Source organism: Ostrea edulis, chromosome 1, assembly GCF_947568905.1.
Source record: "Ostrea edulis chromosome 1, xbOstEdul1.1, whole genome shotgun sequence".
Taxonomy (NCBI): domain Eukaryota; kingdom Metazoa; phylum Mollusca; class Bivalvia; order Ostreida; family Ostreidae; genus Ostrea; species Ostrea edulis.
In genome coordinates this window covers 98,773,903-98,800,202 of record NC_079164.1, presented here as the reverse complement: position 1 = coordinate 98,800,202, position 26,300 = coordinate 98,773,903, and the positions used below count along the sequence as shown (strand labels likewise).

Sequence of the window (26,300 nt, the reverse complement as noted above, 5' to 3'; positions counted from 1 at the left end):
AACAGAAAGGTTTTAATGAATTAATTTAAGTTTATCAAAAAAATATTTGGAGAACGAAATGGTTTTGTGTCACTTGTCCTTTAAAAACATTACCAGAATGGAGTATATCCGGAGAATGGAGGCCAGGATATTTAAAATCCTGACTGTTGAAATTTAAAATAAAGTATTGATTCAACAAAGACGTATATAGAATCGATATACAAGGTCCTTTTTGAGAGACGTTTCATTTAAATCAATAAAAACTTGACTCGAGTATCGACGGGGGAAAAAAATTAAAGAAAGAAAACTGATGACGACCCTACAACACAGATTCTCGAATGGGACATCAAACAAGAAACAAAATAATGTATGAAAATCAAAATAATAAAAACACCCCCCCCCCAAAAAAAATCATATATTTACGAACGATTTCTGAGTTCAACTACACATAAGCCTTTATAAAGAAAGTTGCCTACATTTTTGCTATATCATAGATCATAAAACGGAAACATACAAATACCTACCATTGATATCAATTCTGATAATGTCGTTGTGTATGAGGATCAACACACCGCCAGCATGTTCTATTTGCTGTGTCTTTTTCTCACAGAAGACTCGTATCCAACATGATGAAGATAGAGGAAATATAAAGAATTGTTTGTTGTCACCTTGCCAAAATGTTTACACCTGAGTGATTACATGGGTATAGATCTAGTCCGTTTTTACCTGGTACCTGTACCAAAATTGAGTAAATGCATGCTATATTTTAAAAACATTGATAATGTTAATATGATTTATTTGTGATTTGTATTTCAACATTTAAAATGAATTAAAATGATCTTTTTCCAGCCAGTGGGGATCCAGGTTAAAATAGGTCCTCAGTACCCAATGCGTGTTGTAAAAGGCAACTAAATGGAGCGGTTCTTCTGATGAGACCTCAAAAACCGCGGCCCCGTGTCACAGAAGGTGTGGCACGTTAAATATCCCCCTGGTCAAAGGCCGTAAACACAGATTTGCAGTCTTTCGCCAGCAATGGTGACGTCTCCATATGAGTGAAAGATTCTCGAGAGGACCTTTAAATAAGATACAATGAATGCAATAATTTTTCCATATTCATCATTTCATATTCAGCTAGACATCACACATTTTAACTAGACATTTTGTGTCAATAATCTTTGAATTTAATGATAAAGATTCATTACAATTAATGTATTGTCGTTTTCGTGTACTTAATATTCATTTCAAACACATATTGGTCTAGTATGGCAACCACGCAAGTGTATGTTCGGTTCAGTTCATGTGAAATTTCCTGAAAATGGTAAAGTTTTTTTTAATTTTCTTGATGATGTAAGCTACGAGGACAAACTATAACAACAGAACACACTGGCTGTAGGTTGACAAACAATTTCCTGCTAGAGTGACATCTGACAAGATCCTTGTGACATTTTGCAGACCCAACAACCATCAGGAGGACTTTGTTGGACTGGCTGCAGAATCTTTAATCAGTGATGTATAGAAGCGCTACAGAAAAAAGCAACACCCATCCCTTGCTTGTCGTAATAGGCGATTGAGACCGTAAAAACCAAGGCCCCGTGTCACAGCAGGTGTGGTACTATAAAGATCCCTCCCTACTCAAAGGCCATAAGCGCCGAGCATAAGCCTAAATTTTGCAGTTCTTCACCTGCTAGGGTGACGTCTCCATATGAGGGAAAGATTTTCGAGTGGAACGTTAAACAATATCTAAGCGACCAACCGTCCCTTCTATGTATGATGATGTACTAGGAGGAATCCGCAACACAAAATGAAAAGGTGAAGATAACGAACAGTGACCAATCTCATAAATCCTATAAGGAATACGAAATTACGAGCTTGACAAACATGGACTCCTGGACACACCAGAGGTGGGATCTGATGTCTAGGAGGGGTATCCCCCAAAACTTAATCATTATAACGATCATAGAATTTGCGAAATGCTGACTGTAAACGAGACTGTTGAAAACCCTGTAACATGAACTTGTTTGTTAGTAGCGTGCCTCGATTTAACAACTGATCAGACGCAGAACAAGCTCTTGCGTATCGAATCAGTTGAGAGATATAAACACCATATGCAGGTGATAATGGAATAATGCTACATGAGTATGGGAAGTTGACGATGGAGAATCTGAAATCATCCCGGAGTAATCTGTAATCAAAATCGGTATTAAAGAAAGGCCCAACAATTGGTATGGAACATGTCACACAGCATTCGATCCAGTGATAGCTTGTATTTGCAAATTAGAGCATTATAACGACCATAACATTTGCTAAATGTTCACTTTTGAAACCCCTGTAACATCGACTTGTAGCAGCTTACAGACTTAATCACCCATCAAGAAAATCCATATTAAATCAAAGTACAAACATGCAGCCTTATGTAATTCAAAATGATGTTTACATGGAAAAGTAATGCTAGCGTTAGCCACAGTATACTATTTCCTAAGATTTTATTCTGGGACCTGCTGCTGGTTGTGTAGGAATAGCCTTTGTTGTTGAGGCGTGGTTGGTCCGCTCTTGTTCCTTTTTGAAACAAAGTACACCAATAATGAATTCGACATAGGAACCAAAATTCCTAAATATTCGCGAGGAATTTATCATCGCGTAATTTCGCGAGAAACATCACTCGCGATTTTTTTTTTCGCCTTTATTTTTATATCGCTGTAATACATGCAAAAACACTTGATCAACAGAGCACTCGAGAATGTATTTTCTCGCAATTTGACGTCCATGAGTCATTTCGATAATAAGTAATCGCGTAAAATAAGGAATCTACAATATGACAAGACAGTTCTATGAAATAAAATAACGAACAGTGATCAATCTCACAACTCCTATAAGGAATACAAAAGTAAGAGTTGAGCAAACACGGACCCCTGGGCACACTAGAGGAGACTAGAAGGGGTCAGCGTCCTCTGTCGACCGGTCACACCTGCTAGTGTATCTTGACCAGGTTAACATACGAGGGCGAGTCAATAAGTAACCAGCCTATCCCATTTCCGGTTGCCCGAGACGGTCATGATTTTCATGCCTTGTTTTAATACATGGTTTATTCTTGGGTACAAAATTACACGCATATCGAGTCATTCTTTTATAAGATATTGAATATCAAACATGGTTAGTGATGCAAAGGCATGCTTTTTATCTAAAGTTGAGTACCGTGCTCTAATTCGGTATTTGTATTTGTCACAGACTGTAATTTATTCATTATCATAATTGATGTTTAATTTGTTTTATTGACAAATTGACTTGCGTTCATTCATTTGTTCATTCATTCTTTCATTCATTCATTGTGTGGGAGTTAATTCCCTTTGATAGTGGTTACTATAATTGGAATGCCCGGGGGAGGAAGGATGTGTTATACCCCATTCATACGACGACAATTTACTTTGTAATGCACATGAGTAAATATACTCACATAAGTAAAAATATATTTGCTACGCGTTCAGACGAAGTTTAAATACTGTAAGTAAATCCTGATAAAACCCATTTTTAAAATAGAGATGGATCGATTCAGACTTGTCCATTTTCATAGAAAACGTACATTTCCATACTATCTAAGCGCAGCATATATAACAAGATGTTTAAGAGATGTTCGTAGGAAAAATAGTTATTCCGAACGGTACGACAGCACCATCCTCACTGGTTTTGATGACAATGAGTAGTACGGGGAACTTTCGTATGAGAAAGGGAACTTTCTCTACAGGGGCATGGACACGATTTGAGCTGAATGTTTTCAATTCAATATTTCAATTTTTATTGTTTACAATGCTTAACTAAAGTATTTCTAATGGTGAACCAAAATTTGAATATCAGTTGTTAAGTTATAAGTGAGATACAGCACTCGCAATTCTTTGTTATGTAAACAAGGCTCGTGCCATGGTTTTTGTTTACATTAGACTGTTTGATAGAAAATAGCGTGTTTAAAACAAAATGAAACGTGCCAATCACTAGAAACTATTTAATTCTGTTAAGAATTCATTCACTTATAAATTGAAAATAGCTGCTTTAAACGATTTTTTTTCGAGTTTATGTAAACAATGTTTATACAAAAACATGGCACGAACCTTGTTTACATAACAAGGACTTGTGGCCTCTGTATCTCCCATGAGCCTTGACTAGTGACTCTCAAATTTTTGTTGATCATTAGTAATACCTTAGTTAAGCATTCTAAACATTAAACATCAAAAAATCAAATTTGAAAATTTTCAGCTCAAATCGTGCTCATGTCCCTTTAAGCTTTAAAGCTAGAAAGTGCTTTGGCACCTGCCCCGCGGACTGTAGAGATTCTGTTGAATGCAAAGAAAAAAGTAGCTATTGCCATTTACTGGTTAGTATCCACTGCTGAATATCGAACAATGGAAATTTATTTGGTGTTGCTAAACCTACTGTTCATGATTGTGTACATCAAATACATACGTAAGTAAATTTAATTTGCGTTCACACGACAAAAAATACACACAGGAGCAGAAAATTTGCTACAACATTGAGCAAAAGTTAATTTGCACGTACCCCTGACTAGGTGCAAATTTACATATGTATACAGGATTTGCATAAAAGTAAATCAGTTCATAGGACAAGAATTGCTCACTTAAATAAATTTACACATATGCAAAAAATTCTTATGTATGCAAATCGTGTCGCATGAATAGGGTATAAAGTCCCGTTCACATGCGCTGATTTACTCACGGGGTGCAAATTTTGCATATATATATGCAAAAATTGCACCCGTGTGTAAAAATATATTTGCTAAACGTTCACATGATACTTAACAAATTAGGGTCAAATGGCAATGATTCTCGAAGATTGATAAAGAGTGCCGATTATTTTCGATTGAGAAGGAGGGTTTTCCCTTACTGTGTAGGCTTCGGTGACAAATTTGATTGATCAAGATATGTCTACGACACTCTATGCAATATGATGTTTGCAGAAACACGGTGTATTTTATGAGAAAAGCGATATCATATTCGGTGATACTGCGTTTGCTCCTCTTCGGAGCCGATGCCTCGTGATCCACAGTGACGACTCCTCGAGTGCGACGTTGTATACGGTGTGTGCGTTCACATGACGAAAAATACACTAGGAGTAAATATACACATATGCAAAAGTAAATTTGCATCTGGTCTGAGTAGGTGCAGATTTACACCCGGGTGTATATTTGCACATATGTATATTTACTTTTGCATATATGCAATTGCGTTCACATGCTCAAATTTACACTCGGGTGCAGATTTTGCATATATGCAGAATTTGCATCCCGTTAGTAATTGAGGGCATGTGAACTAAATTTACACATATGCAAAAAATACTTATGTATGCAAATCGTGCCGTATGAATAGGATATTAGACTTGTTTTTCTAGTTCTGTGAGTGAGTGCGCATGTCTAGCGCTAACTTTAACATCACGCACCTGTTTTTATCATTAAAAATCCTGACACCTCAAGAGACGGACCTGAACATAAGTAGCTTCATAGCATTTGTCCATTAGCTATAATTAATTCAGAAATCTTCTAGATTTCCTACGCTGTCTTGCATGGTAAGACTTTATTTTAATATAAAACTATTTTCTATATCAATTTAGCTAAAATAATATTATTTATTAAAATCATTTTCGCGTTAAAACTTTGTGCGCGGTTGGACGTATGAGTTGAATTCAATATATTTGTAGATTACCACATTTACCACTTTCATCGCGTTCACTGACGTTCATGATTCCATGATTTATATAAACAGCTTTATCACCTTTATCTGCGTTTGGAGTCAATCTGAACTCGGGAATAATCTTTATACAACATTATTAAACCCTTGACATATTTAAAAGATAAAACAGGCACGACGAGTTAGACGATGTTTATGGTCTTCTGTACCATCTTATGCTCAGGTTAAATTCTGGATAGGGGAATTCAAACGCGGTAGAACGTCTTTAGAAGATGAAACCAGGTCTGAACGCGCACTGGATGCCACCGACGAAGAAATGTGTAAGAAAGTTCGGGATCTGGTATACTTTGATAGGCGAATTCAGGTGGAAGAAATAGCGCAGGCATTAGGCATTATGTAGCGCCTTGTAAAGCGTCTTAGGCCAATAAATGGTTTCCTTTTGCGTCTGGTGACTGTAGATGAGACTTGGGTTCATTATTATGAGACAGAGAATAAAACTCAGAGTCGTCAGTGGATAGGGCCTGGGTCCCCGAGGCCAAAGAAGTTCAAGACGCAATCATCCGCTGGCAAGATGATGGCCACAGTATTTTGGGACTTTTTGCCCAAGAGAAGTACATTAACTGGAGAGTACTATGTAATCTTGATTGACCAGCTGAGAAAAACGCCGAGGTAAACTCTCTAAAGGTGTTTCGCTGCAACAGGACATCGCGAGAGTCCACACTTGCAATGTTGCAATGGATGCTGTAAAGCGAAACGGGTATGAATTAATACCACATCCTGCCTATTCGCCTGACCTAGCTCCTTGTGACTTCTTCCTATTCCCACACTTGAAACAGGATATCCGTGGACGTCATTTCCGGTCTGACGAAGAAGTCGTGACGGCAGTTGAGGAATGGGTTAATGGAAAGGACCCTGACTTCTTCAGTTCTGAGCTGATGACACTTGAACACCGTTAGTCCAAGTGCATCACACTAGAGGGCAATTCCATAGAAAAAGAAGAGGTGGATCTCAACCGGAAATCAGTTAGGCTGGTTACTTATTGACTCGCCCTCGTAGTAAACCGTAGTCAAAAGCATTATGTAAAGAACAGCCTAACACTTTGCATGAAAAACACGTCAGACAGCATTTAACACAATTATATTGGTAAACTAAATAGTTATAACGACAATATCTAAAAGTCATTGCATTTTAATGACAATTACTTGAAACATAAACCACAATGTGTCAATATACGTCACAACTTCTGTAACATATCATGTCACTGATGGCTATCTGTCAATATACGTCACAACTTCTGTAACATATATCACTGATGGTTATCTTCACCTTTTCATCAGAAGATTCGGAAGGAAAGGAAACAATGACATACACAATTCTTGCATTATTATTGAATATGTAAAAAAAAAAAAAGAAGAAAGAAACCCGTTTTAGCAATGATTGTAAGTAATTAAATGTAGTTTTAAAGCTCGATTTAGAATAAGTTACGCTTTACTCTTCATCGAGCGATATTGCTTTATCTAAATCTCGCAGCACCACTCTAAATAACCAAATTTCAGTTAAGAATGAGCTTGACAGATATAGTCTTTCTCTTCTTGAATCCATTGAAGAGTCAAATGAGGTATATGTTAATTCAGAGCCTGTATCAAATCTTTAAGAAACTTCCTTTCCTTCATTTTGTCATTTTCCCATTGTAGAACCTTCTCTTTCTTTATTTGAGGATGGAGAACTTCGGGAATTTGTTCGAAGTTCAATTCTTCCGTCATAACAAGGATGATTTCCTGAATGACCAAATTTTCTTTGCACATCAACATATATTCCAATTCTAGCGTGTGTAATGGCTTCTGTTTGTAGTTTCCGGATAAAACTACTATACTTTTTCTACTCTGTTCAATGTTATCGCACACAATTTCCAGTTCGCGTTTTCCTGGTTGTGCGTCTCTGTCACTGAAATACGTTTTAAATTTGCCTTCAAAAGCCTTGTTTTCATCAAACTCTCCGCTGTCAATATGCGGAAGTAAATGGTTCAACACCCATGGATAGTCACTTTCTGCATACGACAAATATACGTCATAGTGTTTTTCCTCCAATAAGGACTGTTCTCCCGGACGGGGACGCTTTCGCCGTTCAAGACGTCGCCTTATTCGATACATTCGATAGTCCATTCTCTTCCTAAACACCACAAAGAAAACCAGGGTAATGACAGTAGTGACGAGTAAACATCCCGACAACACTGCACTAATGTCCCAGGACTTAACATTGGAGGAATGTGTACCTACTTCTTTAGTGTTGTCGGCCGACGGTAGATTATCAACGTACGAAATATCAATGGCGCGTTTTCTTCTTCTAAATATGTCTTTTCGTCCGTTTAGTCCCTTCGAGACTGTGACGTTCAAGTCATCACTGAAATCCTCCATGATAATTCGAAAACTTACTGCATTATGATTAATTTTCTAAAAGCTACAATACAGGAATGAATAATCTCAAACATAAATATAGAAATGTTAATGTCAAGTTAAGATGTTTAATTTGTATACTTCATGGTCGACTAAGCAGAGAAGATTTTATCCAAATTCCTTGTACAGTAATGTTCGAGCATTCATATATAATTACTAAAGCACTAGCTACACGCCATTCCGTCAGGGAGAAGGAAAATCAATTATTTTGAAATATATTTTTCAGTGAAGCATATATATTGCCAAATGTAAGTCATTATTCATGGAGTCAATCTGCATAAAATCAGATTCTTTGATCCGCTTATATACATCCGTGAGCGGATCAAAGCATCTGAATTTAATCAACTTGTTATGGATTTTGATTGTGTTGGCATTTGCGATCTTTGGTTTGACTAGTGTTGGATTCAACCCCTGGTCTGGGCTTAGATAAGTATCCCTATATAGTAAATTTCTTTACTTCGGGCAGCTATAATCTGTGCTTTATAAAATATTTCAGACACAGTGTGCATCTTGTATGACTAAATTGAATTGACTTGCTGTATCTCACTTACTTTCTTAAAGCCGGTGTAGCGTGAACTGGCACCGGAACGAGTATCTATCGCCGTCAAAAGTGTTTACCTCCTATCGAGAATGTTTCCACTCAGACTGAGACAATCACCAGCTGTAGATGAAATGCAGCAAATTTAGACCTATACATGACGTTCAGTGCAGTACCAGTGATGATTCTTTATCGTGCCAACGCCTACCGCGACACGGGAGCTCGGTTTGAAAGGTCTCATGCAAAAGACCCATGACTCTCAATTCTAAATGCCATGCATTTCTCCAAGGAACAATCAGTCCCACTCCTTTATGCAGTGTATCAGATACACTTTGGGCTCATCATACTGACTCATTATGGCATAATGTAAAACCAGTTTGTCCACTATTCACTGCTTCTCACTCTCAATGAGGAGCTACAGCAACAATCAACAATATTTAATGGAGGGTTAATCTCAAAGCAGCATTTCCTAGAAATATAGGATGGCAGCCAGTTTGGTCCTAAACACACCCCTTAATAAGACCTAGGTCCAAAACTCTCAAACACTGCATATCAATGTCCAAAACTCTCAAACACTGCATATCAATGTCCAAAACTCTCAAACACTGCATATCAATGTCCAAAACTCTCAAACACTGCATATCAATGTCCAAAACTCTCAAACACTGCATATCAATGTCCAAAACTCTCAAATACGGTGAGTACTACAGGACTACAAATGTCTTCAACCATACTACACATACCTCCCCACATGCTTAGGATATAACTATAGTCACTGTTTTCAACAACAAACAAATTGACCACACCCCTATCTATTTAAGCCAATCAAATCCCCAACCAAGCACCTCAAGACATACTGAATCTGGTCAAACCACAGCAGTTAATTTCCAAGCGATCTCAAATCTAAAATCATTATTGCAATTCTGATTTTAACACAAACTCCAAATGTCTGACAACTCTAAATAGATCAAGTGACAGGCTATAAAAAGCATTTATACCACCAAGGGTACTTCTTGTGGTGACTTCTTGTGTTACAGCCCTGAACACCTATTAGGGTTTTGGAAAGTCGGAAAATTTAAAACGGCACCCATCTTTTTTATTCAGACATTGGCAATTGAAAAGTCTTTTGCGATTGTGTCCAAGACAATTATGCAGTCATTTAACTTATCCAAGTAACTAGTTCGTCTCTATCACGCATAAGAACCTGACTCCTTGAACAAGTAAAGTCACATGCAAGTGAGCCGTTCCCAGCAAAAAGGGTCCTTAAGTATATCAATGCTAAAGTGTGAACAATAGAGAACATCTCTCAAAATATTAGTGCAATGTTGATTGTCGTTAAAATATTACAGTCAATCAACGATGACAACCAACTCCTGATTGGTAATCATGACCTTTTCCTTTACGAGTATGCAAAAAAGGATGTTACATTGTTTCATTATGAGGTTTTTTTGAAAAACATTGTTGGATAAGATAAGGACCTTTTTTGCTATCAACGGCTCAAGTGATCGTTTGTTAAATGAGTAGATTGTTTAGTTTGTCTATCATTCACAGTTTGTTTCAGGATATTTGCTATTAACAAATCGAACTTCTCTGTTTCAAAATATTTCTGTACAAAATGAATAACTATACAAAGCATGTGAAAATAACAACATTGCAAACTGAATTAGCAGTAAGTCAAGTTGATCAAATTAGTAGTGCTTATTGGGTATTTGTTTTCAGAGCTTTCCAGTATAGAGGCACTCTGCGATCACTTGAACTCTTTTCACCTATTGATCAAAAATGCTCTTGGTGCGTCATGTTGGTAAATAAATATCAATAAAGACTCTAATGATAAGGAAACTTTCAAACATACTCCAATTTTGTCGAAAATGTAAAAATTGGAACTCTTCAAAAGAATGTAGAAAATTTTTGTTGCAAGTGTCTTTAATAAAATGCTAGTATTCAAAACTGGTATTTACCTACATAATAAGTTATCCATATCAATAATTAATATGAAAGATTTTCACTGTGGTCTAGCTTGGATTGCAGTCTCGAAAGGGTAATTGTTTTTATTATCTAACGTCAGTTAATAATATGACTGTATAACAGTTATTATACAAATTGTTTTATGGATTTTAAGAAAACCTTTGACACGGTTGACCGAGTTGAATTGTGGAAATTCTCAGCACCTACGGCATTGGACGTAAATCACGGTGTATTATTCATGCTAGGATCATGTATGAAAGAATGTTTATTGCTAAAACTGTAGTTTTGTTTTCGGAATGTTTTAAGGTTAGACTTTTAGAAGGGAAGGTGCTATCTCCTATACTTTGTCTTTATATGTAAATGATTTTGATGTAGAAATCTTTTTTCAAAAAAATAATATATATACTGTGCTTACACATTTATGAGAAATGAATTTGTTTGTATTGATGTATGAAAATGATATGATCATTTTTGCCGAGAATATGAGCTTCGACAAATGTTAGATACAGAATACATGGATCTTTCTGTTACTGTAGATAATACAAAATGTTTTATATTTAGAAATGGAGGTAAAATTAAACCTACATAAAAATCTGAATAGTAACTGAATTGAAGCTGTTGACAGATTTTTATATCTTGGTCTTTTACTTAACTGCTATGTTAACCATTTTGCGCGCAAAGACATTTAGCATGCCATGGAAGAAAAGCCATGCTTTTATCAAAGTCTAAAGTTGAAAATATGTGTTTAAGCTCAGAATCACAGTTTGATTCTCTAGCAAGTGGTCTGAATTTGGGATTGTCATAATGCCAGCGAAGTAGAAAAGGTACATTTAGAGTTTATGAAATCTGTTTTATGTGTGCAACATCCACCGCCATGAGCACTATATTTTGACCAGGTAAATGGAGTATTCCACTGTCAAAATTAGCATGTAAAGAACGACCTAACAATTAACATGAAACGCGTCAGACAGCATTCGACCTACTGGCAAATTGTATTTGCAAATTAAATCATTCTATCGACCATAGAATTTGTGAAATGCACACTGTTGAAACCCCTGTAACATCAATTTATTTGCCAATAGCCTGCCTTGATTTTAAACTTGATCATACGCAGAATATGCTTTCGAGTATCGAATCAGTTGAGAGACATAATGGAATATGGGAGACGAAGGAAATTTTGTCATAAAGTTGTGTTGTTAGTTTGCCGTGAACATCTATATGCAAGGTTTAATAAAATATCCAAATATGAAACAAATATGTAAGACTCTGTCGTGTCTTTTATTTCAAATTCACAGTGATATATCGAATACGAATGAAAAGGAGTATTATTAATATTAGTAGATAAAACGTCGTCGAATCATGTATGTCTAAAATTTTAAAAAGTAATTCCGCCCTCCTGTGACGTCATCAGATTTTGCAAAATCAATTATTTATTTAGATTTGTGCATGATAGGAACATAAATTTTGTTAGAGTCTTTTCGATAGTTATCGTAAAAAATCTTGTTAAAAATAAACTACTTTAAAAGTCTAAGTAATAGATGAATAATCAACGATAAGTTTCAAAATATTGAACCCAAGGGGAATAACTCTGTTTTTGTTGATTTCTTTATCAAGTCTAGTACGCGATAGATTTCCTTTAATTTTTACAGACATTTTGTACATTTTTTGTGAAGAAACAGTTTCATGAAATTATTATGAATGCTATTATATCGTCATAACCAATTTGTTATGAAATTTGATTAAGGAAAATTGCAATTTTCTGACGTTGATATATGATTCTGTTTATGTATGTCTCACAACTTCAAAAGTGTGATGACCGACATATTTTATTTGAAAATTTGTTAGTTTTAACTCTAATAAATGGAAATAAATGCACTTTTTAAATTCTGCCTCATATGAATACAAAAACAGATTAGCTTATAAAGGAGTACAATTCTTCCCCATTGGAATTCCAACAGACTGTTGAAAGATCTGATCACGAAAGACTACGTAGATGTTGTCAATGAGGAAATCTAGTATATTCAGATGTCGAAAAGTCTAGTTTTTATTTAACGTTAGGAATAATCGTGTACAATGTTGAATAATGGTACAATTTAGTGCTGTTGATTTTGGAACAGTTTTGTGATTTTAAATCTACTAAAAGTTCTTTGAAATTTTATAGAATCCACATTTGATTTGCACCACTTCTAGAATATGTTCTAGAACAATATGTCTAAAGTTTCTCCTATATAAGGAAACTTTCTTACACGTTTTGAGAACAAGATTTGCTAAGCAACTTCACCACTTATATCCCAAGTTCCGGTTTTTTCTGCAGTGCATTTATTTCACAAGTTCACTGTCTCCTCTTGGGGGGAAATTAATAAGAAAATTTCTCCCCAGGTGAGCTTACTAGAAAAGTGTTCCTTTCACTTACCCGTCACTATCAAATTATCTTGGTCTTCCTATAGTGCTTGATCCATACAAATTTTTAACCATCTTTACCTTACAGCAAACAAAATTTCGTCGATTCCAAAATTGGTACAGCATCAGTTTCATTTTCTATTGAATAAGAAAACTTATTTCAATTTACTAGTACATGTAATACAATTTTTCATAAAATATATAGATAGAATATAAAATACTAGTAATATAGTGAAATAAATTTATATCATTGATTAGAAAGTGATACATGAATGTCAAAAATGAAAATAAACAAACATTTTGTTTAAGAGGTTTTATTAAAACATTGTTGTGACGTCAGTTCTTTGTCTTGACGGTACTTTATTTTTCATACTGTACTGAACATAGTCCAGTATTATCAAGAGCACGCCAATATTATGAGAAATACTGTTTTAGATAGAACAATGTTTTAAGTAAGATACAAGACTCCGATGGTCTATTATATCAGATACAGAACTGATCAATCGCCGCTACGCGGCTCGGGCAGTCCCGTATCTGACACAATAGACCATCGGAGTCTTGTATCCCTTACATATATACCCATCTCTTACTGTTTTATTGTATCTACCGGAAATGTATTAAAAAACAAGCCATGTCGTTTATATATCAAAACATTAATTGAAAGATGAATACAAAAGAACTCATTTTCTAAGTAATCTAATACAGTAGATTAAAACCCTGGTGGTAATAATAATAATAATAAATTCTTTTATTTAGACCGGATAGCACAATTAGTACAAATGACTAGTTTACATTGTGGTCCTGGTCTGCTGACTGTCACACCATTACATTTACAATAACACCCTGGTTCGCTTAGTGTCCCACCATTATATTTACAATAACAAACCCTGGTCTGCTGAGTGTCACACCATTACATTTACAATAACAGACTCTGGTCCGCTTAGTGTCCCACCATTACATTTACAATAACAAACCCTGGTCCGCTTAGTGTCCCACCATTACATTTACAATAACAGACTCTGGTCCGCTTAGTGTCCCACCATTACATTTACAATAACAAACCCTGGTCCGCTTAGTGTCCCACCATTACATTTACAATAACACCCTGGTTCGCCGAGTGTCCCACCATTACATTTACAATAACAAACCCTGGTCCGCTTAGTGTCCCACCATTACATTTACAATAACAGACTCTGGTCCGCTTAGTGTCCCACCATTACATTTACAATAACAGATGCTGGTCCGCTTAGTGTTCCACCATTACATTTACAATAACAAACCCTGGTCCGCGTAGAGTTCCACCATTACATTTACATTAACAAACCCTGGTCCGCTTAGTGTCACACCATTACATTTACAATAAGAAACCCTGGTTCGCTTAGTGTCCCACCATTACATTTACAATAACAAACCCTGGTCTGCTGAGTGTCACACCATTACATTTACAATAACAGACTCTGGTCCGCTTAGTGTCCCACCATTACATTTACAATAACAAACCCTGGTTCACTTAGTGTCACATCATTACATTTACAATAACAGATGCTGGTCCGCTTAGTGTCAAAACATTACATTTACAATAACAGATGCTGGTCCGCTTAGAGTTCCACCATTACATTTACAATAACAAACCCTGGTTCGCTTAGTGTCCCACCATTATATTTACCATAACAGATGCTGGTCCGCTTAGTGTCCCACCATTACATTTACAATAACAAACCCTGGTCTACATAGAGTTCCACCATTACATTTACATTAACAAACCCTGGTCCGGTTAGTGTCCCACCATTACATTTACAATAACAAATCCTGGTCCACTTAGAGTTCCACCATTACATTTACAATAACAAACCCTGGTCTGCTGAGTGTCCCACAATTACATTTACAATAACAGATGCTGGTCCGCTTAGTGTCCCACCATTACATTTACAATAACAGATGCTGGTCCGCTGAGTGTCCCACCATTACATTTACAATAACAAACGCTGGTTTGCTGAGTGTCACACCATTACATTTACAATAACAGATGCTGGTCCGCTGAGTGTCACACCATTACATTTACAATAACAAACCCTGGTCCGCTTAGAGTTACACCATTACATTTACAATAACAAACCCTGGTCCGCGTAGAGTTCCACCATTACATTTACAATAACAAACCCTGGTTCGCTTAGTCTACCACCATTACATTTACAATAACAAACCCTGGTCTGCTGAGTGTCACACCATTACATTTACAATAACAAACCCTGGTCTGTTGAGTGTCACACCATTACATTTACAATAACAAACCCTGGTCCGCTTAGTGTCACATCATTACATTTACAATAACAAGCCCTGGTTCGCTTAGAGTTCCACCATTACATTTACAATAACAGATGCTGGTCCGCTTAGTGTCCCACCATTACATTTACAATAACAAACCCTGGTCCGCTTAGTGTCACACCATTACATTTACAATAATAAGCCCTGGTCCGCTTATAGTTCCACCATTACATTTACAATAACAGATGCTGGTCCGCTGAGTGCCCCACAATTACATTTACAATAACAAATCCTGGTCCGCTTAGTGTCCCACCATTACATTTACAATAACAAAACCTGGTCCGCTTAGTGTCCCACCATTACATTTACAATAACAGGTAATCGATCGATAAACTCACAAGGATGTAAAATTTGTTATTCATGAAAAAAGAATATGGCCATTTCGTTTCACTACCGCTAAAAATATTGTCCAACAATGAAAAGAAATCTGACAAGGCACTTGAAACAAATTTATTTAGAAATTAGATTCCCTAAAAGTTCATAATGCACATTAGAACTTCAGGTGGCCATTTTGACGTATTTCTAACACGTATAAGGTTTTCTGTGTTACACTCCCGTTAGTGTTCCTCCCTTGGCATATGGTCTGAAATTCATTTCGGTTATCCTTCATAGAGTTGTGTTCAAACAATCCGATGAGAGTTTCAATAAAACTTTTATTTTAACTGGACACTCTTTGTGTGCATAAAACAACATGTTGTCATCTGCATAATTGTATAATGCAGATTCGTCAAAAAATAAAATATATCATTGGTTATATTAGAAAATGTTTAGCATGAAAGGCCCACGTACAGGTTCCTGTTGTTCAATTTCTATGCGTTGTTAACTGTCACTGAGATAGCTGCCAAGGAGCTCGACAGCCAACCCTACAACAGACCGTATATGCTTTCATCGGAAGTCGACCGTCGTGAACAAATCCTTCAAAATAGTTGTGCTAATCTAGAGCTGATTAACGATCCATCCAAAGAGGGCTAACCTTAAAGTGATCAACGAATGCTGTGAATTCGAGTATATATACATTCTTGGTGGGTATTTCTACCATTTTGTCTTTTCTTTTCGATTCCGCTTGATATTCAAAACTCCAGATTTGTTTGTCTCTTTCACTTCCATTTTGGATCCTCGGGTCCATTCGGTTCCCCGTCACTGAAGTCATACTCCTCCACTCCCATCAGCAGCTTCACTTCCTTAGTTTTCGCTATTTCCGGAAGTTCGGTCAGTTCTTTATAATCCCCCTTTCCCGTGGGATGGTATTCCGGAAACGTAGCAACATTTCGACTTGGCCAATGTGTTGTCAAAAGAAGATTTTTATATGCATCTTTTTTAATCTTCAAATCGGACTGCTTTGCCCATTTCGCAGGTGTCATGCACACGAATATAGCGTGACGCCATCTATCGGGGTGAGGTCGACCCTCTAACGGTCTTGCGTTATCATGAACCAAACGAGAATCCCACAGCACCATTCCTCCTTTTGGAACCGGAACCGTTGTCTCGGGAAATCCAAGGTCTTTATACCAATCAATTTCTTCTTTTGTGAGTTCGTAGTATTCAAACACACTTGATTCTTTGGCTGCCAGTGGATGCTGGTCGTAAAATTCATTGATGCGTTTGTGTGATCCCTTCAGGACTCTAAAGCAATGATCCGATGATGAGGATTCCTCCAGATACACGCCGCTCTGGTACGCATGTAGGCCCTGCCTCATTGCTCCCTGGTCCAAATGTAGAAATGTTTTGCTGGTTCGAAATTTTGGTCGATCTGGAAAAAATATGGTAACAATGAAGGTTGATAACAATAAACTTACATGTACAATATATAAGATATTTTGAGTTTGTTCTTTGAATAAGTTACTTGACGTAGATAGTTTATTCTTTGTGCATTTCAAACCACATTTTGTTTCCACAAAAAGTATTCAATTTACTCAACACGCCTTTTGTGGAGAAGGTTGAAATATGCTATTATAGATAAATCAGTTGCTGATATGGATCAGAAGTCTCAAATGCCTGTATCAGAGAAGAAAACATGTCACGGTATGCTGAATGATCTTCAGAGCAGTTTTCAACCAACCACCATTCAAATAACTGAATTCTGTTCTTGGCGCACAGTTTGTGATAAACTCTATGAAGAAGCCATACACCGTATGTTTACACTGTCTTTATTCTGTGTTTGCTACGTCTTTACACGGTCTTTACACTGTTTCACGCCGTCTTTACACTATCTTTACACTGTTTCACGCCGTCTTTACACTATCTTTACACTGTTTCACGCCGTCTTTACACTGTTTTTACGCCGTCTGTATGCTGTATGTAGACTATCTTTATTTTTGGTTTTTTTTTTTTTTGGGTTGTTGTTTGGTTTTTTGTGCGTGTGAGTAAATATTGTTTATCTTTATTTTGTTGTATGATAAGATCTGTACTTCACACGATATTGAATGTACCTTATTAAAAATTTAAGTATTTCGGTTCTTACTGAAATAAATTAGTACCTGGCGCCATTTCCGGTGGTGGTGATGCGGCCACTCCATCTACACTGGTCAACAACTTCTCCGTTCCCCAAAGATCAGCGAACACGTGTTTGACCTTGAGACGAACGGCCCAAGAAGCATTGAAGTGGCCTATCCTGTAGGATTGGACAAGGGACTCGAAGTTTCCGAACATGACATTGTTGTCTCTGTATTGGTTGACCCATTCCTTGAACTCGTTACTGTACTGCTGACAGTCCTCCTCTGAAAGGACACCCTCCACCACGGAGAATCCTTGATCCTCCAGCTCCGCTAACACTCGCTCTCTAGATAATAAAAGAAATAACGGTTACAAACCAGACATACTACATAGGTAGGTGATTCTGTCAACCTTTATTTATTGTAATGGTTTTAATTGAACTAACGGAACTCTCAAAGCATATACCCCAAAACCACACATTACACCAGTGCGAGGATATGAAATGTTGTACTTTCAAGACATAAAAAAAAAACCCACCAAGATATGCCGATTATAAAACACTGGCTTGATTCAAGTTATCTATATGATACATGTACCAGTTTGTTGCATAAATCAGCTTGTAGGACCAATTAACATTTAATCATCATTGTTAAAGATGAAAGGTGAAGATAACGAACAGTGATCAATATCAGAACTCCTATAAGCAATACAAAGTAGATAGTTGGGCAAACACAGACCCCTGGACACACCTATGTTTCTATCAGTCCATGTTCAAATTTCCTTTGGGAGACTTGATAACAACCAAAGTAAATAAATAAATAAATAAATAAAAACAAGTCTGTGAAGTCAAATTGTACTTATAATAGCGAAGACCAGCAGAAAGAATTGGTTCATTGGTAGGCGACCATGGATATCATTCTGGATAATCGGGTGGACAGACACCTGCACAGAGTTCAATTACTGGTCCAGCCATCGATTTTCGTTGCACATTCAACCCTGTCCAGGTGCAGATCACATGACCTACCCTGTCGATCCCGACATCAACAACGACTGCGCAACATGTCATAACGTAATCAGCACACATTTCCATTCCAATGACCTTTGTATTCTATATTTAACCTTGAAACCCATTCAAGATCTTTATGACATATCGAAAACCCTAAAAAAGTAATTCACAAGAAGATCACGTTAAAGAACCCTCATTTCTAAGGACCTAAGCATAGGTCGAAATTTGTGGCACTTCAACTACAGCTGGTGACGTCTCTAAAATAAGTGATTTCCAAATTAGGGCCCTCTCAGGCCTCACAAGTAACATACACTTACACATAACTTGACATAAGTACATACAAATTGTGTTTAAAATAAAATTTACTATATGAAAGGTGAAGATAACGAACAGTGATCAATCTCACAACGCCTACAAGCAATACAAAATAGATAGTTGGGCAAACACGGACCCCTGGACACACCAGAGGTGGGATCAGGTGCCTTTTTATAGGAGGAATAAGCATCCCCTGTTATATATAAGATTTTATAATACTAGATTGGTTTTATGATTTGATTGCAAAGTTGGATAATGCTCCATGTATGTAATAATGATTGAAGTAGTACCGCCATTTATATTTCAATGCAAAGCAGGAAAGTGTCATTCTATCTAAGGGATAGAAAATAATGGCGAATATTAAGAAAACAATCACCTGGGGTGCATTTTACAAAAGAACTTACGACCCACGACCAACTTTACATACTGAAATTCTCCTGTTTATTGTAAGATAAATCACTCCAATGTAAAATAGTGAAAAAAATAATGTTGAAAACTAAGTTTCAGAAACGTTTTAATTCCCTCATTTAAACTAATAAGTGTGTAATACAATTTAAGACTTGCGATTTTGTCGTACAAGATGTTTTGTAAAACGGGATAACACGTGACGACGCAAATCACCATTTTCATGGTTAAGGACTCGTGATAATTTGTCTTCATTATCCAAGTGAGCAAAGTTACAGCAGTGTTTTTGTATAATATTCATCATATTCTCTCCGCATACAATATAATATGGACATGACACCTTCAATAATGTCCTGTGAACATCTTTTACAGAAACTTTGATCTCTAGGAATGTCCACATAGCGACCTCTTTCTGTTTGAAAATTGTGGTCAGATGTACGTAACCTACATATCAATTTCCTCCGTATTTTGTATCTAGTTTGATCTATAATTCAATAGACCGTATTAGACCGGCTACTACCGTTCGACATAATAATATTACATCACCAGCGTTCATAAGGCAGTTACCTACCTTACAATTCTGTATGATAAGATTAGGGGTATCTTCAAGATACTTTGACAAGTCATTGATATACATTGTAAACAAGGCGGGACTTAAGATTACTGGTATCGCCCTGCTTTACGCCTAGTTTAATTTTAAATTATTCAGTACTTACAGGAATTAATTTTCTTTAACACATTATACTTGTTTTGACTGTACATACTTGTAAAATTTGGTGCCAAGTTTTAAGCCATGATGAATCACATTGTCCGACACTCGATCGCTTCAAGAAAGTCAACACGTACACCCCTTCTTTGTTAGGACAATAAGTTGCGATGATTATAGTAATTGTCTTAAATATAACATATAATTAGAAGATTTTGCAGATCTAGTATACCCAAGTTGACTGTCACTTATTATATCAATATTATCTAATCAGTATAATTAGAGTTATAGTGTATACATACCTGTCCATGGTTCTGTAACGTGTGTTAATTGTCCTCCGTACGAAAACAGCCTGTCTAATGTGTTAATCCTGGGGGCGGAGTGCAAAGTCCTTCCTGTTTTTTTTCTGTCATTAATTTAAATATCATTTATTTTTAGACATGACCAATAGGTTTTGGTTGATTACCTTATATAGGTGTGTCCAGGGGTATTTAAAATGGACTTTAATTTAGGCAATGGACTAACCGTTTTTGGCCAACTGTTTAAAAATACAGATAAAAGCTTTTATCATATATAAGTAGGGCCTAGTGTTGATCCGAAAACAATGAATATTTTTGTAAAAACAAACCGAAAGTAGATTATGAGAGAAGAGTTGTCTTTCCTTGTGGTTTAAAGTGAACTTGACATATATAGCAGCTAGGTCTGTCAATCCATTTGATAGGGATTTATTTGAAGTGTTAGAGAGTGTATATACCGAGGTAAGAACGATTTTTAAAAGTATGTCTATTTGTAACGATGAGAACTGATGGGGCTACGTTTACGTGATGGCACAGCGCGCGAGGACTTCTTCCGAATTTCCTATAAACGGACCACATGCTCTTTCATAGCTTATCATGGAAGAATCATTTAGTGCATTTGAAATTAACCAATTTTTATTGTACACAGTGAATTATGTAAATCACCATGCCTTTCTCACATTAGGAACGCTTTCATTATGTTAAAAAAAAGTGAGAATCATGACTCATAGTTTAAATAAATAACTCAGTTTTGATAATCATTCAGTTTTGACATAATGACAGCTGTTCTGTAGCATCATGTTATAACATTAAATAATTAACATCAATAATGAATTCAGTCTAGTCAAACTGAAACTGCAATGTTAATTGTGACGTTACAGCTGAATTACACATTTGGAAGAGTTGTTTCCCTTTGGTTGCTCAGCCAAGGTCTTTCATGTCCGTTACATTCACAGTTTTCCATATTATAAGAGCCATCATTACTAAATAAAGAACAATAACCATATTTTCATCTTGTTTTATTTGTTACCCCCATTCAATGTACAAATTAACTTCTGAAAAACATTTTATTTAATTTATTTAAAAAAAAAAAAATTATGAAGAAGAAAGTTTCACAGGAACTGGAGAGTGTGCCAAGATAGGAAAATGTGCACATCATTTCTATTTATAACTTAATGGGTGTAGTGTCTTCCTTAAAACATTACAGGTATATATGTATACGTTGAGTGACGTGCTAGTTTGGTATTCATCCCTGTGTATATTTAAAACTGTAGCGGTCAGCCGGGTTTCAATCGCTGGTAGCCAGATAGCTCAGTTGGTAGAACACCTGACAAGAGATTCAGGGGGCCCGGGTTTGAATCTCGGTCTAGTCCATTGCATTTTCTCCCTTCCTGTTACATTTGGTGTCGTAGACCTGCCCTGGAATTGACAGGTGAAAATGCCTGCCAGGGGATAAATGTCCTGGGTTGATGTCTTCAATCGTAATGACATTTAAGGAGGGAGGAATGTAGTGGTCAGATGGATTTGATGGGCGGTAGCCAAATAGCTCAGTTGGAAGAGCACCTGACAAGAGATTCAGAGAGCCTGGGTTCAAATCCTGGTCTGGCTAATTTCATTCTCTCCCTTTCTGTTATAAAACATTGCAGCATGTGCTTGAGTTTTGCTTGCTGCTTCCTTTGACAAGTGATTGTTGACTGTTATATGACAGAAATTACCCCAAGATTCCTTAAGCAAATTATTTTGATATTAACATATTTCCACTTCACTTGAATATTTTAAGAGTCAGTCAAGATTTCATGAAGTTGATATGGGTAATGACAGTTTGAAAGAACATCCATTTTTTTTATGTGATTCAGAAAATAACATAGTACAGCCCAATTAAGGAAGACAATTTGTGCTATTTTTAAAAATTTGACCACAATAATATTCAAACAAAACTTTGCCAGGCTGTAGGAGTATGATTTGTATAATTGTGCATATTTGATAAACTGTCTTGGAATGTGATAATCAGTTTTTATGTTGGAGTCCAAATTAACTAGCATCTTTTTAACCCTCCAGGCCAGTAAATCTGGTCATCATTCCTGGTTTCCAGACTGACACAGGTTGGCTGAACAGAGAATTATAAACTCCCTCTGAATCAGGGCTTCCGATGTTACTTCATTTTATGTTTTCACCCCAGAAGATAATTTATGCTAGTACCCCATTCAAGGTGAAATTTGTAGACTGATCATGAAGTAATGCTAATTTCCCCCCTTTTTTCTTTCAGCTGTAATAATGAGTATAGACTTAGTCCTCTTACCTTTGCAATATTAACAAAATAAACTTTTTAAAAAAAAAAAGTAAAAAAGGAGACAAAATGATCAAATTTGAACAAAAATGGTCACAAAAATGTTTTCACTGTGAAATGTTATGTCAATGATTGGCAAAAGATGCATTTTGATTTTTTACCCAAAGTGTTGTTATATCCACTGTATTCATGATTTGTATCTATAGAATCTGCTATGAAAGAAGAACTAGATATATGTACATGTGTAGTTAGTTTAGATAGATTAATGACAGGTATTTGTAGGTGTAATATTTCATCATTACTTGATTAGTCAGGGGAGAGATGTGGAACATGTGATGCTATGCAGGTAGAGATCAATATTTGATGGCTGAGGTAATAAAGTATTCTGTAAAGGTGGTCAATGAATAAAACTCCATCTGTAGTAGATCTGGGACTGGCCATAAAAGTAGAGTTATCACCCACCAAATCTCACAAATCATGGAGCAGGTGAGAGGGGGAGGGGCAGTTTGACATGTTATGGTAGGTGAGGGGGGAGGGGCAGTTTGACATGTTATATGGTAGGGGTTTCTCGTCAAAATGTGCTGTGTCAGTACAAAACAGATTGTGTAATATAACCTAATTGTGTGAGGTACTCAAAATCAAGTCTTCACACATAAAATTGGTCCTGTTTCTCTATATTTAAGTTTAATTTTATAAAAAAAAAAAAAAAAAAAAAAAAAAAAAAAATAGGCCTTGCCACTGCCCACAAGGTGCTATTTTTTTATGCTGTAAATTGCTTACAATTCACGAGACCTTGTTCCCATGATTCCTTGTTGGATTTGTCAGCTAGACATAATATCTGCAAATTTTTAAAAATTTACAATGTAAAGACAAAATATTTCAATTTATTTTTGCTGCTAAATAACCTTGCAAATCCACACACTATAAATGAAATTCTTTGGAATAAAAAGGTGGAATAACAGTATATTGTGTGGACCATTGAAGCATACTTTTAAAAAAAAACCATAACAGAATAGCTAGCTTTTATTTATACATACCAAAAGGGCTGGGAAAATCAATGTTGGTATTTAATATGTAGATCGATGTTCAACATGTTCAACAAATGTGTTAGTAGAAATTAAGTATCTGTAATCGAATCTTAGATTAGTACAATGTTATCGAATTCTGATATGATTCAAGTATGCAAACCTATAGACTACATACACATATTCTAGTAGTACTAATGGTATAGAAATTTCATGTAGTGATAGTAATTAATATTAGTAGCACTGGGGGCACTTAAGCAATATGAAAATACCAGTGCAAATGTTAAAACTCAAGTAATTTGTTTTACATGATAATCCACTTTTGTTGGCAGTTCATAAAGTCTGTATTCTGGTGAGGTCAAGTGGAACCATATACTGATATCTAGTGAAGTGTGACTGCATGTATGCCCCCAGTACACAGATGTCAGGAGACACACCAGATTAATCTAGTTTAGTTGATTAGGTAAAGCTGTCTTAGAAGCACACAATAAAAGCTTATATAAACAGAAAGTTAGATTATCTTTAAATACCTTCTCAAACACATCTGATACATGCATACATAAACCTATCATAAGTTTTATTATGTATTTAAAGGATTTTTTAAATGTTTTCCACGAAAAGCTGATTCATGGTCACGGAATGGGTACATTTTTGTTGTATTTTCTATTCGCTCTGTATGGCATGTAGATTTTCTCTAAGGAAAAAAAAAACCTTTAGAGCAGATCATTTTGAAGTGATTTGATTTTTGCGTGCCATATCCAAAGCTAGGATTGATTTTCCGTCAAAGAGGAGAGAGCAGGTCAAACTTCTGTTTTTCTTCAATGCCAGCTCGAATCGCAGCACATTAGTGATCGATATTGCTGCATAGTTATGAATCAGAACTTTTCCGACTCTGCACACAGTTCATTTCTATAATTGTGTAAATTATTATTCAGTAATTATCTTTGCTTTTAATTTTAGAGGGATGTTCATTTAATATGATGTGATTGCTTCAGGTCTGTGGAATTTGCATGAAGAAGGATTGGAGTAGAGAATGATGTAACCAACTTACAAGGGGGTCTGTTCTCTCTGTTACAGAAAAACACCAACATAACAGGTCTGTATAGATTTACTAACAACCGAACTGTTTACAGGTCTCTATTATTTACGGTGCTCTCCCCTCTGAGTATGGTCACCGTGGAACAGATCCTTTCTCCTTTGTTACGTTTGATATATAGTTTGCTGTTGCAGTATACCCATACTTGAGTTATATATAGCTGCTTGTTAGCGTATATATAACCTGTATCTCCGTATTATCCTGTGCTGTTTGTCAAGTGTGCTACAAACACAGGAACTGCATGATGGCACGCACATTTCAGTCTTCATTTCAATGCTTGTCCTGAAGTATTGTCAGACATCAGTGATACCTGTGAAAGGTTTCCAGATTGGGAGGAAACAGATTATACCCAACACCCTGCTGTCAATCATTTTGATTTATTTTCTGCAGACTTTGTTCAGGGTATTTAATTTTCTCATTTAGAAGGAAGCAGGTTGTCTTTGAAAATGTCTTATCCTATAAAGTGTTGGACACAAAGACAGGCTTCTCCAATATCACTGAACACAAAGCCGATTTCGTGTTGTAATTTCCAGGGAAAATTTCTCCCTACTAAGACTTGGGGAGAGCTACGTGTTGTAACGTGTATTATACATATCAATGTTGCCACTAGTTGGCCAGTGCTTGCTAGTGAATTACATACAGTGAGACCCCACACAGGCATGACAATATGCTAACTTTTAATTTTATTGTCAGCCCATGATTACTATAGGTTCTCAAATATTCTGTACACATTTGCTAGATTTAAAGTTGACCTCTAAATTCTTATATGCCCTTTAAAGAAGTTCAACATCTACCAATTCCTTTACTGCAGTGTGCCCTTTTTTAAGAAGTTCAACATCCGTACCAGACTTAGAAGGTTATGTAGTATTCATTCTCAAATGAATGATCAAAGACTTGTACAGATCTATATATGAGCTGTGTATTCAAGCATGTGAAAAAGGACATTATACTGTTTGTATGGGAAACACTTTGAAATGTCTTACAATGGAGAATATGTTTGAACATGACAAGAGAAATTTATTTATAAACCAAATTTCTATTGACCTGGCGTGGTCACAGAGTTGACTTTTTTTCATAAAGGTAAATAACTTCTGACTTTCATGAGAAAGAACGCGGCCAATTGATGTCTTTTGCTGGTACATGTCTATATTAGTCATGTGGTGTTTTCTTTATCTATTTTTAGCTGACACAGAAAACTTGGTGTCAGTTCAATGATTGCTTGTTAGTAGTGGCGTGAGGAATTACAGAGCATTCGGATCAGCTGATAATGCCAACTTCAGAACACTAGGTCTGCAGCTCTTCTGAAGGTAAGACCAGAATAAATTGCCCTTGTTTCTCCCATTATGAAATTGTCATGTATATATCTGACATGAGTTTTATA

At 36.2% G+C, this 26,300-nt stretch overlaps 3 protein-coding genes across 11 annotated transcripts in view; 1 reads left to right on the top strand and 2 right to left on the bottom strand.

Annotated features, from left to right (window-relative positions):
* Window positions 1-7,072: 7,072 nt before the first annotated feature.
* Window positions 7,073-8,083, bottom strand: LOC125664784 (toll-like receptor 5). The gene has a single exon (XM_048897592.2). It carries the CDS (start codon window positions 8,081-8,083, stop codon window positions 7,295-7,297), a length of 789 nt encoding a protein of 262 aa, XP_048753549.2. The 3' UTR covers window positions 7,073-7,294.
* A 7,701-nt stretch (window positions 8,084-15,784) lies between these two features.
* On the bottom strand, window positions 15,785-20,652 carry LOC125671281 (uncharacterized). Of its 2 annotated transcripts, none has more exons than XM_048906858.2 (3): window positions 20,518-20,652; window positions 17,828-18,129; window positions 15,785-17,100 (listed from the first exon to the last, which is right to left on the bottom strand). In XM_048906858.2, exons 1-3 carry the CDS (start codon window positions 20,523-20,525, stop codon window positions 16,448-16,450), a joined length of 963 nt encoding a protein of 320 aa, XP_048762815.1. In that variant the 5' UTR covers window positions 20,526-20,652; the 3' UTR covers window positions 15,785-16,447. The 2 variants fall into 2 exon arrangements, with proteins under 2 accessions (XP_048762815.1, XP_048762823.1); XM_048906866.2 differs by lacking the exon at window positions 20,518-20,652 and adding an exon at window positions 20,274-20,446.
* Window positions 20,653-20,713: 61 nt separating this feature from the next.
* The window catches only part of LOC125671242 (tripartite motif-containing protein 2-like), a 35,886-nt gene continuing 30,299 nt past the window's right edge, over window positions 20,714-26,300 (top strand). For 5 of the 8 annotated variants that reach the window (XM_048906823.2, XM_048906787.2, XM_048906830.2 and 2 more), the window contains exons 1-3: window positions 20,714-20,973; window positions 24,819-24,919; window positions 26,103-26,226. The gene's annotated coding sequence lies outside the window, so the exon portion shown is untranslated. Of the gene's footprint in view, window positions 20,974-24,083; window positions 24,287-24,451; window positions 24,623-24,818; window positions 24,920-26,102; window positions 26,227-26,300 lie in introns of those variants that run through there. The other 3 variants (XM_056140221.1, XM_048906794.2, XM_056140190.1) reach the window with 3 other exon arrangements.